The sequence below is a fragment of the Haplochromis burtoni genome, unplaced genomic scaffold (assembly GCF_018398535.1).
Source record: "Haplochromis burtoni strain Fernald_Lab_line unplaced genomic scaffold, NCSU_Asbu1 Contig_71, whole genome shotgun sequence".
Lineage (NCBI taxonomy): Eukaryota > Metazoa > Chordata > Actinopteri > Cichliformes > Cichlidae > Haplochromis > Haplochromis burtoni.
The window spans coordinates 2,347,449-2,363,554 of record NW_024582432.1 but is presented as its reverse complement, the minus strand read 5'-3'; the positions used below and the strand labels follow the sequence as shown (position 1 = coordinate 2,363,554).

Below are 16,106 nucleotides of genomic sequence, written 5' to 3'. Positions count from 1 at the left end.
TACTAGTCCCTAAGGACCCCAAAGCGCTTTACATATCCAGTCATCCACCCATTCACACACACATTCACACACTGGTGATGGCAAGCTACATTGTAGCCACAGCCACCCTGGGGCGCACTGACAGAGGCGAGGCTGCGGGCACTGGCGCCACCGGGCCCTCTGACCACCACCAGTAGGCAACGGGTGAAGTGTCTTGCCCAAGGACACAACGACCGAGACTGTCCGAGCCGGGTCTCGAACCGGCAACCTTCCGATTACAAAATAATCTAAAATAAACTAAACTAAACTAAAATAACAAGTGAGTAAAAAATGAAAATATTAATTTGTTATAGTCCCACAAGTGACTGAATATGCTACTTTCAGAAAGGGTAAGGCTTCAACAGGATGGTCAACATTATTGCAAAGGTTCGATTATACTTTATACTTTACTTTTACAGTTGCCTTCCCTGGAAGTGCTAGCAGATTATTTCCCACGTTGTCTTCCATTGCACATGGTTTAGCATTTTTGTCCCTCTGGCTCAATGTTGCCATTGTGTTTCATGTTGCTTTTTTCTTAACCTTAACTGTCCAGACTTAAACAGTCTAAACACAGTGTGGATATGGCAAAAAACTCATGTTGACCACCAATTGTTGACTGTAACACACAGTTTTCCCCTTGTCTTTTTGAATTTTAAAATTTTTGAGTTGCTGCAGGAAAAACAAGTGTGCCTCCAACAATATCCAAATTTAAGCATATTTAAATAAAGCATGTTAATTTTTAGCTTAACATCTCATTGTGAGTCAGATGCTTATGTTTGACATCATTCCCTTATGACGTTTAAAAATTACTGCAATATTATGCTTTCTTATTAATCAGTGAAAATGGGTGTATTTAGTCACTTCTGTATAACAGGATATTTTGGTGGGATAAAGCTCCCTTCTTTATTGATTGGCATGGTGGTTAGTACTGTTGCCTCACACAAGAAGGTTCCTGGTTTGAACCCTAGCTGGAGTTGTTTTGTGTGGAGTTTGTAATGTTATTGCTAGACCTGCATGGGTTTTTTTCAGTTGATCTTATTTCCTCTGTCCCAAGGTCATATATGTTAACTGGTTAATAGGCCATGGATGTGAGGTATAAAGTGTTTGAAGTGCATAGAATAATGTGATGTATGATTAAAAATGCCACTTGTAGTGCTTGAAGCGGTCAGTGAGACTGGGAAAATGCTGCGTATATGCAAGTACACATCTTGGACAGCACACCCTCAGTATCTCAGACACAAGTTACCTACTGGTTACACAAAATTTAAATGTTCGTATTCAGGATTCAGAACACTAAAACTGTGCATTCACGTCTCCCCAACTGCTGTGTTATAATATTTCTGTGTTGTGGCTCTACATGCTTGCCTCTGTGTGTCTCTGTATGTGATCAGGTCTCCACTACGGAAAAGAGAGCGTAAGAAGCAGTGGAGGCGCTGACCTTCACAACTTTATCTCTTCTGGTTTTGTGACACTGGGACGAGGCCATCAGAAAGGTAAAGTAGTTTTTCTGTCCTCGTTTCCTTCTCTTTTTCTTACTTAGCAGATTAAATTATTTTTGTGCAAACACCACACTTTATACCTGCTGAATCCTTAAAGTCCTGCTCAATGTTCCACTCACATCACTGATGATCAACTACGAGACACTGGACAGAGGTAAAATATTTCCAGATTCAATTTCCCTATCCAGTCCCCATGAATACATTTTGCAATCAAATACAAGCAAGCATAAACATAGCTCCGGTGATGGGCGACATGGGGTGGAGAAGGTGACTTTGTGTATGCATTCTCAACCCACATGCACCTATTAGTAGGGCGGGGGTAGAGTTTTCCCATGGGTAACACACTGATTAGTATGCAGCCACATTGACTAAGCTCTTGTGGTTTATTCCCATCCATTTTAGCTCCAACAAATCAGACTCAGTGTGTGCCTGTGTGTGTTGGTGGCTGTGTGTGTGTTGGTGCAACCTTGCAGTGGTTGCAAGATGACATCCTTTACCTGACCCTGCTTTCAAATGTTTAATTGAATGCTTGTACCGTTTCATGGTAAATGACTGCCTTTGTAAAAAATCGACTCGATTTAAATATAATTTGCTTCCTCTGTGGTGTACTTTGATGTATTTCCACGCTTCCTCTTTGCTATCAAAACCTGCTGATTTCCTGCTCATCATCATAATTACGGCAGCTGATGACCTGCCGTTGCTTTAATAAATACCAGTTCAGATTTATGCGTTGCTCGGTAGACATGTATTTGTGTGTGTGTGATTGTTTGTGTGTATGTGTAACTGTATATGTGTGGCTTTTCTACCAGCAGGAACGGATTCTCTTTCAACAAACATCATGACTTTGTTTCCAAGTGCACAAGACTGCAGGAGCCTGCAAGTTTTCCTCCCACTCTTACTTCTAATGAGGAACCATCGCATTTATGTTTACATGAAATTAGCCGTTTTCCTCTTTGCTCTCTGCTTCATTTGTTTTCATCCCCAGAGGGGGTTTGTTTCACAATGGCATTCATGTGCAGCTAGAAATAATAAAAATAATAATAAAAAACCCTTCTGATATGCTCTGTAGCCCCTCCACCCCCCACCCAGCGCTTCTCTACCAGAGATGAGTAATGAAGTTTTGTGAATCCTGATTCTTTTAAGCAGATTTTCCTCCCTGTACAAATATCACAATAGCAGCACTCCCGCATCCCTGCACTTGTCATAACAGCAGCAAGGGGGATGGTTTAGCATTCAGCATCTGTGCAGTTAAAGCCGTGTTTTCTTGCAAACTGTAGCCTTTGATTCCTCCACAGCACAAACAAATAAAATGTGACAGACTGAGAATTTTGAATCTTAGAAAGACGTTCTGATGCTTAAATTTCTCACAAACAAATATGTGAAGCTTTTTGCAGAGCCCCAGTTCTTTTTAACAGTATTCTTCTTTCCAACATCTCTGTTTGGCCATGCTCGTGCCCAGAGGCAGGTATTACTGTGGAGTGAATCCTGAAATCATTGAAATGGTGGTGTGAAGTTTGGTTCAGATGTTGTTACTGCTCTGTATTATCTTTAGCAATGTACACTTCAGGACAGCAGAGGCAAACAAACCGTTTAATTAGGGATCCCACACTCTTTCATGGTGTTTTAACAAGTCCTCTACAAATCCACTAAAGCAGAATGGATTCAGCTGCTTCTTAGTTTTCTCCTTGACGGGCAAAAGAAACTAAATTTCTTCTACCTACTTTACATCAAAGTCGGAGTTTCTGACAACATGTGTTAATATTTCCAGCCCAGCGATTTACAATTGTCAGAAAGTCACTTTCTCCCTCTCTTTAACCAGCTTTGGATTTATCCAAAATCTGTGGATGGATTCTAAAATGTCCAAACAGTAAACATGTGGGCTGATGTGAGCCACGTTAAGGTTAACATCAAGTAAACAGCTGAAGTTAAATCATATCGACCTTCATTACGGTTTTTTTGGAAGAGGTTTGCACAGCTTGGTTTGCTCTAGGCCAAGAGTAACAAAGCTGGAAAAATGAGAGAATGCAAATACATATTCACAGGTCAGTCAGTGGAAAAAGTCTGTTTGCCACATGAATTTGAAACAGATGTTGTCTTCTTCTGTTATATATGGTTTTTTTGCCAGGTTGACAACAAAGTTTAGAAGTCATGATGTAGTCCTCTGGCTCGGATTAGCATAGCATCTGTTATAGCACTTAATTACACAGGCAGAAGGTATGTTTGGTTGGTAATTAGATGGCAAGTTGTGTGTGTTTGTGTGTATAGGTGTGTGTGCTGTTGTAATGCAGTCCTTGGGGAGGACAGGTGAAGTCAGGACTGGGTTTCTGGGCGTCAGAGCAGCTGGATGTTTCACATCTGTGTAGCATGATACAAAACAACTATGTGTCAAATGAGATCAGCTCTGAGCATGAAAAAGGGGGCGCTTACATTTATACTCAGAGAGTATAAATCACCCTTTTGAGTACGATTGAGATTCTACTTCAGATAGGAATCACCCACATTTCTGAAAGTGCTTTTAGCAAGCTTTACATAGAGATCAGGAACTTGAGTGGTCATATTTGACAACCTGGATTAGGAGGTGGTCATGTTTGTGTTTGGGTTTGGGTTGGCAACAGAAGACCTCTGGTTAAGGTTAGAAAATATGTTGAAATGGACTAAGTGGTAAAAGTGCTAAAATTGGCAATTACATGCAAACTATTTGTCACAAAAAGGTTCAATTAACTGCAGTAAATTTGTGAAAATCTCAATACACATACACAGAAATCACTCACAACTAGTGAACAATTACTGCAGGATAGTCATTTAACTTTAAAATGGCAGAAAGTCATAAACTTTGGCTTTATATCAAAATATGGCTAGAATACAACCAGTTAGCAACCACTTGACTTGAGCCACCTTTGTTAAAGAGTTGCATATCAAATGAGTTGAGCTCATTGGGACAGAATGCCTTGGGGAGGACAGGTGAGGTCAGGGCTGGGTTATCATCAATGTACGATTATGGATCATGACAGTTTGGAAACAGGTTCCCTACCACCAAGCAATGTGAACACTCACCATGAAAGTGGATGAAAGTCAACGGTTGAGAATGTTCATGCACAACCTTTGACTGACTAGTGAATAGTTGTGGTGACAAACTGCAACTAAGAATACATTTTAAGATGTGTTTTTATCTAGATTTGATTTTACAACCTTGTGTCTCTATTGTTTTACATATTATTACGTTTCATTTTGTTAAAACACCAGAAAATGTAAAATACTAGCAAAATCCACATGAGTGTCTGGAGAAGGCACCTCTTCACAATTTTTCTAACCTAATCCTTAAAAGGAAATGTAAATTAAAACTTTGGTTCATTCCTTTCTGTCAATAATAATCTGCTATCAATCTCTGGCTCTCTTCCGCACTGCGTCTTTGTCCTGCCTTCCTGCTCTCACCCCAAACCAGTCATGACAGATGGCCACCCATCCTTGAGCCTGGTTCTGCTACAAGTTGCTTCCTGTTAAAAGGGAGTTCTTCCTTCCCACTGTCGCCAAAGCACTTGCTCATAGGTGTTATATAGTTATCTTAACCTTACAATATAAAGCACCTTAAGACAACTGCCATTGTGATTTGACACCATATCATTAAAAATGAATTGAATTGAACTGAATAAACCAAATGTTCCTGTATGGTGCAATTAAACCCCTGTAGAAGCAGACACTGTTTTAAAAGACCTTTAATCACACCTACAACAGTGAACATAAAGAGATATGACGCTTCTGTTTTGGGGAAGGTTTTTAGTTCTCCACACACATCTGTTGTTTTCTTCATCCCAGTGGAGTCACCAAGTCAGTTTTCTGCATCATTTTACATTTAAACAATACTGAGCCACCCCCTCATTTCTTTAGAAATCATTGTTTGGGGTTGCATATTATCCAGTGGTGCTGGGAACCTTGTCAAAATAGCTGGGACTGGTATTTTTTACATGATCCTTTAGGACAAGAAGCAATGAAACACCACGAAAACACATTGAGTATCTGGCAGCAAATGTCTCTGAAGGACAATCGGGCTCTCCCAAGCCCAAGCTTCTCGTTGAGAAGAGAAGGGTGTCAATTTCATTACCGGACCACCTGATCAAATCCATAATTCTTTAGGTTTTATTGACTTTCAAGTTCATTAGAATTGTACAAATACTATTTTCATTTAAATCCTCAACTCAACTCAACTTCGACAAACTCAGACGTCTGTCGAAGGTTAAACCTTGATTTGGAGACTGTTATCCATGCTTTTATAACCTCACGCTTGGATTATTGCAACTCCCTTTCAATAGGGGTTGGACTGGGCACTCTGACACGCCTGCAACTAGTGCAGAATGCTGCGGTTTTTATCTGGTAGAAGGAAATTTGAGCACATTACTCCGGTTCTGGCCTCCCTGCACTGGCTTCCAATTGAATTTAGGATTCATTTTAAAGTTCTTTTATTGGTTTTTAAATCCTTAAATGGTCTAGCACCTGCATATTTGTCTGATTTGCTGAAGCCCTATGTCCCCACTCGTTTGCCCCGGTCAGCTGAGCAGCTGTTGCTCTCAGTCCCCAAATCACAGCTGAAACTTAGAGGAGACCGAGCGCTCTCTATCGTGGCTCCAAAGCTTTGGAATAATCTTCCTCTTCACATTAGGCAATCGACATCAGGGGCCTGTTCTTCGTACGTCGCTTACTACATCCAAGATCAAATGACACATCCAAGATCAAATCATCGCGCTAACCGTGAGCTCGCTAATCCGGTTCCCCGAACACACCTGCTGTTGACGATTACTACAGCTGGATGAAGTAATGCGCGATCACTGGGTGTCGTAAAAGGGGCTACGCATCGATAGTAGAAACATTGATCGGCAACCCGCTGATTGGTCGGCGAAAATGTCGAAGGGGCGTGCTCGGTATTTTCCGGCAGCAGAGCAAGAACTCATGAGTGAGGGATTTCAGGAGTTTCAGAGTTTAATTAAAACGCAAGAGAACACTGCAAAGGCTGCAAAAGCAAGGAGAGAGGGCTGGCAGAAAGTTGCTGACAAATCAAACTCGTAGGTAATTTAATAATAATAATAATAATGGATTGGGTTTATATAGCGCTTTCCAAGGCACCCAAAGCGCTTTACGATACCACTATTCATTCACTCCCACATTCACACACTGGTGGAGGCAGCTACGGTTGTAGCCAGGCTGCCATATCGCGCCATCGGCCCCTCTGGCCAACACCAGTAGGCGGTAGGGTAGATCTATCATATGACACTATATTGTCCAATATCATATGGCATTATATTATATCATAATATGTTATATTATATCCCCTTTCACATTAGAGCCACAACAGGACCCACAAGAACATGGGAACAAGTAAAAGTGGAATACAGGAGTATTCTACAGAATGGTAATATTTATCTCTTAGATTGCTTTTCGTCTCTTGGCAAGGTAACTGGCCTGTAATACTCTGTTAGTTTGTTCATAACAGCAACCAAGAAAAGGGCAGAGGAAAAAAAGACAGGTGGTGGTCCTGCACCCCCTCGTCAACAAGTTGGTTAAGTAAATAATACCCTCACGGGAATATCGATATCTCTCAATGAGCAGACAGATCCTGTCTGTCCCGCAATATACGCTGAATTCTGAAAACTCTCCTTATCAATCTTGCACCTTCCGCAATGGGTGGCTCGCGTAAACGGACAAGACATGGCTGCGACAGGCTTCCCAAATCCACCTTCGCTTTTATAGCCGTGGTCTCTCATCTTGATTACACGAAGTAATTTACAATTACTACTCTGAAATATGAATTACATCTGTAATAATCACATGGAATAGAATGTTAATAGTACATTTCCCTTTTTTAGGAAATGACCTGTATGTATCTGTGTGACATCAATAAATGGATCAGGTGCTGCATTATCTTTAGTTACATTGATGTTATTTATTTGTGGTGAAACGGTGGCGGAATGTCGCTGTTTCTTTCGTATGATGACGCGGACATACCTGCGTGTCCGCGATCTAATCCTGTTTACATAAAGTAAACCTGCTCCCGAGCAGGTTTGCGCTTACGGCTCTGTTGCTATGACAGCAAGTCCCGGATGAGCTTCGGGGAACCGAACGATCCAGGATCACGCGAAATCGTCAACAATCTAATCCAGCTAACTTACTTAGCGAGGTACGAAGAACGGGCCCCAGTGCTGGTTTTTAAATCCAGATTGAAAACACATTTTTATTCACTGGCAGAGTAGGAAGTAGAGTACAAAGAGAACCCACACAAACACAGGGCAGAACATGCAAACTCCATGGGGTGGAGCTCAGGCGGTAGAGCAGGTCATCTACTGATTGGAAGGTTGATGGTTCGATTCCTGGCTTCCCCTAGTCTGCATGCCAAATATCCTTGGGCAAGATATTAACCCCAAATTGCTCTCAGATGCATCCATCGGAGTGTGAATGTCACTTAGAAAGCACTTAGAACAATGTGCTTGTGCGAATGCACAAGTTGTGTAAAGCGCTTTGAGTGCTCAGAAGAGTAGAAAAGCGCTATATAAGAACCAGACTATTTACCACACAGAAATTGAACTCCAAATCTTCTTGCTATAAGGCAACAGTGCTAACCACCATGCCACTGTGCTGCCCTAATGTTGAATTACTGCACATAATTCCAATACATGCTTCCAGTATGTATTAACTCCAATAATACATACTCATGTGGCCATGACAACGTTACACATTTTGGACTTTTTCTTCTGACACACAAAAAAGTTATTTTTCGTGTAAAAAAAAATAGGATGGACCATATCACGACATTTGTAGTTACCAGGACTGAACTAAACAGAACTAAAATTAAAAGTCAATGAAAAGAATAACTAGAAAAAAAACCTGGACCTGTAAATACATCAATAAATGCATAAAACAGTATTAGTTATTGGTTTTAGTGTCTGGCAATGCAGTCAAATTTGTCAACACACACACACACACACACACACACACACACACACACACACACACACACACACACACACACACACACACACACACACAGAGAGAGATATATACATGCAATAGTTTGGCTGAAAAATAAAATTCAAAGAAAATTAATTAATTGAATTTATAAAAAATATTTGATAGCAATTACAGACCTAGACCTTTTAATGTTGGAGCTTGGCTGGATAAATTTATCAGCAGGTGTGCCATGGATAATGCATATTTTGATTCCATTCACATATGTCATAGCATCTTTATACTGTAGTCTACTTCACACCATCTTAGAGCCCATTCACATCTCCACTGATAGAAAAAAAGAGCTGCATTATTTTGTCCCAGCAGTCAAACCACCAGCAGATGCAAGCTTTTTGTGTAAAAATATTTCATTTCTTGCAATTTCACAACTCCATTCAAAGCCTTGTGGTGGTGTATGGAGCCAGGTCTACTGTGAGGGTGGGTGGCCATCTGTTCCCTGCATGAATTCCCTTTGCTCAATGCCTCAAGTTGATGCAAAGCAAATACAAAATACTGGCTACCAAAGTGGCTTTGATTTATGGTATGGCAGAAATTAATATTTTATTCATTCTTTTATTTTATGTGGGAAAGACTAAATGACAAAAACATTAGGCTTATGTGTCTTTCTTGCAAAATTATCATTTAGTAAAGAATTTTTATTATCTTTTTGTTGTTACTTGGTTGTCAATTTTTTATCCCTTCATTTAGCATGCACAGCTGCTTACCTTGCTTCTGTCCCCTCAGCCATCTGTCCAGATCGATGCACTGCCTGACACATTCTTTTGCACTTGTGTTTTTTCTTGTCCTCTTGTCCAAAATTAAGGAGGCAGGGAGGTTGAGGCTTCTGTCAAACTGAGCCAAACCAATAAAGATTCTCAAAGATCTGTTGTGTGTGTGTGCGTGTGTGTGTGCTGCTGTCAGATAGAACCGCACTGTTACCTCTGCCTTGGGTGTAAAAACTGCAGAACTCAGTTTGAAGCGTCAGAGTCACCAGTAATTGTATAAAAGTTCTTTGGAAGCATAATCTTAGAAGAAGGATAAGACCAAGGCGGTGCTTCTTCTCGTTTGCTGGCAGCGCTACACCACATCACCACTCGTAGCTTTCACAAACTGACTTCAGTGCCATTGCAAACTTATATTAATTGCTTTTGTCATGAGAGAACTGCAGTATACTTTTCTATTCACTCACTGTCACTGAATCAAATTCAGCACTGTAAATCACTGTCACATTGTTAGCACATATTTCCTCTGTGCGCGAGTGTGGTTAAAGAGAAAAGCTCAAAATCCACGCCACTGATGTAGTTAGATTACACTTCTAACACCTTGATTGATTAGAATTTTCTGCCTCAGACAGGAGACTGGATTGACAGCTAGCATGCAAATTTAATGGTGTATTAAAAATGCAGCTTGCCAGCTGTTGTTGCAGGCAACAACTCGAATGTGTCCATTTTAATTATTTTTTCATATGTCACTCTTGTTGATATGAAATACGGCCAAGTCACGGCATCCGGAGAAGTGATTACTTCAGACAAAGCCTCCATCCTTGACTTAGCGTGTCATACTTCATTACCTTGCTAAGCCCAACTTTTAATTCTGCCCTGTGGAGGAAGGCAAATTGGTTTTCATGGCAGGCAATTAGTGTTTTTACTGTATGAATACAATATGTTTTGAATGCTGCATGTGATGATGCAGCAGCAGAATTAGATGGGGAAGTTAACTTTTTATTTACAACGCAATTTCAATATATTAACAAGTCCAGGCATCACTAATTGGCATTCAACTCGAGTTGTACTATACAACGGCATCGTGCCGAGGGACTGTAGGGACTATCAAGGGAAAGGACTAGCAGAGCAAACACCAGTCATTTGTTTCTCCTGTTATGTACTAACAGCTGTTTGCCTCTGATGTGTTCTTTTTTTTGTTTACCTTTTTGTGAAGAACTTGATGGCAGGGTATGACAAGCCCCTCCCTGCATTTCAGCACTCCCCTCTGATTGTGACACAGTCATCTCTTGTTCCTCTGAATGAATCAGATGCAACACAAAAACAAAAACAAAACAAGCCTACAGGCATCATCATTTCCAGTCTGTGTAATCACCACTCCAGGCTGATAAGACCGAAGATGAAAACATCCACCCGTGAAAGTGTTTGCTGTTGTTTAAAGTGTGCAAGGGAAAACAAATCCAGAGATAAACTGATTCACATGGTGGCCACGGATCGTCAGGCTAGACATGGAAGATGAGATACAACACTTAGTGTTCTTAGTTACTCAGTTCAGTCTTCAACCCCCCTTCAGACGACTTCACGACAGCTTGTGGATTCCGCAAAGTCCCTAATCCTTTTTATTTAAATATTTAATTGTAATGTGTTTGATTATTTTCATGACAAGACAGTACAGCAGACAAGAAGTGGCCTAGGGCAGAGTATGGGTTGCCTGTTCAACCACAGCCAGAGGAACCCCTAATCCTGGATGAGGTCATGTGTCTTGTCTTTATCCTGTCTTCCTTCTCTCACCCCAACCGGTCGCAGCAGATGGCCGCCCCTCCCTGAGCCTGGTTCTGCCCGAGGTTTCTTCCTGTTAAAAGGGAGTTTTTCCTTCCCACTGTCACCAAACAGCGCTTGCTGATAGGGGGTTGTTGGGTTTTTCTCTGTATCTATGAAGCGCCTTGAGGCGACTTTTGTTGTGATTTGGCGCTATATAAATAAAATTGAATTGAATTGAATTGAATTGAATAGGTCACTAAATAAGCACTTTTGCCCTCTTTAGACTAATCTACATCAATGTGAGTGGATCTAGGAGGTTGCCAAACTAACACTGGTGCTGTAAGGTTATATAATGCAGAATTTCTTCTTAACAGTAATATAATGACCTTATATAAAAAAGAGATTACATAACAAAGGTGGCTAGTGGGATTCAAACAATGTAACAGAATGAGCGAGCAATCGAAATGCTAACCACCCTGCAGCTTCTACCGACTTCTAATTAGCCTTGTGAAACATCTGGACTGTAAGGTGAACTTACACGGTGAAAGGCGTTTCCTGCTGGTCGCATGTCGTAGCCAGAGTACAGACGGGAACCAGACGCAGTTTATACCTCTTTATTATTACTCTCCTGGGAAAAAAAAAACACTTTTTGAAAGTTGGAAATGTTTTTCACAATGGAAACAGAGTAAACACTGTCAGTTTTTTTTTTTGGCTCCATTTCTGCAATCTTGTTAAAAACAAACGCACAAAGAGAATTGAAAGCTGAGCTACTACTGGGAAGCTGGAGTGGAGCGTGGGAGAAGCAAGACAGGACAGCTACAGCAGACAGTGGAGAACTTGAAACCTGATGATAAACAGTTTTCTGTGGCAGTAGTATCTTTACACAATGAAGATCAGGGGCTACACAGCAAGTCAAAGAAGACTTTCTGGCTGATAAGGTGTAATGTGCATTGATTGCCTAAATGTGGCTGTTTGAGTTGGGTTTTATGGTTACATCTGACACTCAACAACATGGATTATAAATTGAGAACTCCCCAATTTCATGCATGTAACCAGCACCTTAATGGCCTGCTCTGTCATGTGAATTTTTTTTCACTGTTTAATAGCTAATACTGGAAGTTGTAACATGCTGTATAATGAGCAATTAGCTTAAGTAACTCCACAAAGACTCCCACAGGCCATTTGTGTATCAGCAGTATTGGAGTATTTTCTCTTTCTTTTTTTTTCTTTCTTACCTTTTACCTTTTTCTTTCATTTATTTATGTATACTGTGATTTATTATTTATCTTAGTAAGAAGTCATTTGTATAACAACCTGACCTGACCACCAGAACTATTTATTGTGGGTCAATTATTCATCGAAACAATCTCAGTGAACACATGTTTGAAAAATTATTCTGATTTTATGTTTGTTGTTTTGTCTAGTGAGGGAGAGACTCAGTATGACTGAAAAAACTGACTAAATTTCCTTGAAAAGCTGTGAGTGTTTACTGCAAGGTCCTTTCACTGATCAAAAACCCTTCAAATCGTGTTAAAGAATAAAATAAACACCACTTACGTTACAGTCTCACACAATTACACTAGTAAGTGAGATGCTACTGCAAAAAAAACAAAAAAAAACTGGTCTGAACTCCAAATCTCAACAACTCTAGACCTATTTCCATTTACCGTTCAACCAATTCATTGTGAGCTGCTAAATGCTCAACTATGTTATCCAGATAGCCTGTAATTGTGTCTGTCAAGTATTGTATACTGACTTTTGAGAGCTTTATCTGAGAAATCAGCTGCCTGCTGTGACAGAAAATGGCAGTATGCCAAGCGTGAGAGTGAAACAAAACAGTAAAGACGTACTGTAAACTGACAAGAGAGTCTGCTGATAATTCTCTGTAGATTCATCACAATAAGTGACATTTTTCACTTTGTCATTTGACAAACTGAAGAAATCTTTATGATATCTTCAAATATGACTTCAAAATTTGAATAAGTAATGGAGTTAGGTTGGAAGAATAACTATAAACTGTTCGTAGTTCCTGTTGTCATTGTTTGAATAGCTTTCATGAGAATTACATTGGCTTGTTTTTAGAAAGAACAAGACAGTTTTTGTGTTATGTTTCTTCACATCTTTAAAATAGCAGCTTAAGCGAAATATATAAGGTCTCTTGTGTTGCTTACATCTCTGATGATTAGCTGTTTAAAGTGCAAGATGCTAAAGAAGACAATCTTCTGTAGGCCTTGACAGCTATTAAAAAAAAAATCATTTTATAGTATATGATGTAGCATCTAAACATGGTCTTATAAGGAATACATGCATTATCTCTAGATTTAAGAAGTGTTCTTTGTGGTTCTGCTGGTTACTTTCCCTACAGCGACTTTTCCTTCCATTTGTTATTATCAGTTCAGGTTAAAACACTTTGGAACCAGGTCCCACTTCAGGGAGCAATCTCTACCTCCCAAATCAGTCTTAGGTGGAAATCCATCCTGGCTCTGTGGCAGATTTTTTGATTGACAGCACTACAAAGTATCCTGCACATTCAAAATGATGGTCAGGTTCTGGGGAGGTGGCATGGATGACCTGCTGGCTAAGCAAATCACGGAATAACCATTAAAGAAGTGTTAATAAGGTCCTGTGGAGGGCAAGGCTGGGGCTGTGGTGCTCATTAGCAGGTTCCTTTCAGATACATTACAGAGTGATTGGACTTGTCCCATCTCTTAAAGTTCTTCCACTGAATATGCAGGGGAGCCCAGGAGGAGAAGGATAGAGGTGAACAACTGTGTCTGTAAAAGAAAATGAAAAAAAAAAGTGACTTGCTATGCATTTCACCATATTTTGGGCCAGTTTATAGTCTGTTAGAATTAGTTCTGACAGTTCTGTGTTTGGCAGAAATCAGTGTTTGTATTTGTTCCAAACGGAGCATAAATGGAAGTTTAAATATTTGGATAACTGTGAACAAATTCATACAGTCCAGTCTTGCACTTAACTGACATCAAATTGCATGGTCATTGTGGTGCTGCTGCTGAATAAGTTAAATTATCTTTCTCAACACTCCCAACCACACCATGAAGAGATGATCAGTTTTGCTGAGGTACACGGCTACAGTGATCAACCACAACATTAATATCACTTCCTTTGTATTTTGAGGATCCCCGTGGGTCCATACACATTGAGGGATTGTCAGTCAATCTCTGTGATGTCCTGTGGTGTCACTAGCAATGAATCCTGTCTCTCGCTCCTTTGTTCGTTGAACTGTCTATGAGTAGTTTTGCTGGGTTTATTTGGATGCATTTTTCTACTCTGGGATTGTACAGCCATTGGGGAATGTTATCTCCACGGCAGGTTGTGTCTCTACTGCAACAATTTTTGCCAGGATCAAAGGTTTCCCAGTAGAACATTGCAAATGTAGGATGACAATCAATGTTAGTTGTTAGTTGTTGGCTTCAGTAGACCTTTTGATAAAGGTTATATAGTTGGATCAGGTGGTCTGTTGTCACCCCTACATTATGTTGCAACAGCATAAACAAGGTATGGTGGTGGGACGCTTCACAAGACGCAGTACCTCATGAGGTACTACAGATGAAGCACTGAGCACTTCTCTTTTACTTGCTTCTTTACTTTTGTCTACTCTGCCCTGTAGTCTGTGTTATTTCTTCATCTGCCTTTTTTCTGTCTTTTCTTCTTCTTTGTCGTCATCTCAACCAGTCATTGCACATGGCTGACCTTTTTTTAAATAAGGTGTTTTCCTTTAAAAAAAAGGTCTCCTTCCTCATCATTATCAAATTCTTGTTCATCTGTGATTGTCAGATGTTTCTAATATTAAACGCTCACAATATAAAGTGGCTTGCAGCTCTGAACTGACGCTATAAATTGAATTGAAGTGAGTGGTTATTATTTGACATTTGTATTGTTGTGTCCTGAAGATCTCTATAGTTTCTCCTCAGCTGCAGAGATTTAATGGCAGCTTCTCTTTCCCACAATTAACTCATGAATTTATACAACACTGAAGTAATCCTCACTGTCCTTTAGCTGAGGACTGATTTAGCAACTGTCTCTGGTTTTTGAAATTTTAACACATGTGACAAACACCTTGTAGCATTTTCCAAAATACCAGCAGAGAACAAATATGTCGAGGTCAGTGAATGACAAGCCACCCTACAATTCCTGACAAGACTCTTGGGTATCCCGAGGAACAATAGCACTTCTAGATACACTGCAGTCAATTACAGTGATGTGAGATGTGGGGGCAGACAGAGGAAATGACAGTTGGGAGACAGCTCTCTTATCATTGTCCTTCTGTTGTGGTCACTTTGAAACAAGTGGAGCTATTTGTCTGGCAGTGAGGTATGCTGGAGGGGAAGAGAAAGAACGCTTTTATCTCTGAAAAGACAGGAGAGGGGAATATGCAAGAATTGTAGCGCAGACAGAATATCTGAGTATTAACCGAGGGAGCAAGCTAAAAAAGTACTTTGAGAGGAGCTGTTTGGCAGGTAACTGGCAGGAGAAGTGATAGAGAATACTTGCAGGCAGGTAGCTGGAGGACAATGGATTGACAAGGCTGCTGTGATGTTTGCCCGAGCACAGTGTACTTTAAATGTGGAGCATCAATCAAGATGCTGCCCACTGCACAGCACGGCAACTTTTATCGCCACTCATTAAAATAAGTGCAGATATTTTATGCATCAGTTAAAATGCAAGGACATTTTCATGCTAATTTCCCTCTTTTAGATTTGTTATTCATCATCTTTGATCAACATGGTCCTGCACACAAATAAAGCAGAGGGTGTGCTGCCTGATGAGTCTGGATGCATCACATCTGCAAATTGCTTCTGCTGCTTCAGTTTATTTAGCAAACTCAGGACTTTTATTTATGTTTAATGAAACTGTGATATATTAAATCCCGCTTCAGTTGTTGTTCAGAACCAAATTGAGTGCAGCATTAATTTCTTTTTGCAAGGGAGTATTTATCATCTTTAAAAGTGGAGAACAAACAGAGTATGGAATTCAAGTTCTGTTCTTGTTCCAGTTCTGTCTCTGGGAGCGGTTCCATCATCAGAAGAACATTTAGCAACTTTAAATCCAACCTTTGCCTCCTGCCTAACCACCTTTGCCCCCCTCTCCGATA

The 16,106-nt window shown here is 40.3% G+C and overlaps 1 protein-coding gene across 10 annotated transcripts in view; it reads left to right on the top strand.

The window, feature by feature from the left end:
- LOC102289481 (protein shisa-6) overlaps positions 1 to 16,106 on the top strand; it is an 80,770-nt gene that overhangs the window by 14,908 nt on the left and 49,756 nt on the right. For 8 of the 10 annotated variants that reach the window (XM_042221671.1, XM_005923746.2, XM_042221672.1 and 5 more), the window contains exon 4: positions 1,410 to 1,511. The exons of the other annotated variants lie outside the window; for them this stretch is intronic. In XM_042221671.1, the coding sequence (XP_042077605.1) occupies positions 1,410 to 1,511 (102 nt within the window). The remainder of the gene's footprint in view (positions 1 to 1,409; positions 1,512 to 16,106) is intronic. 10 annotated transcript variants of the gene reach the window in all.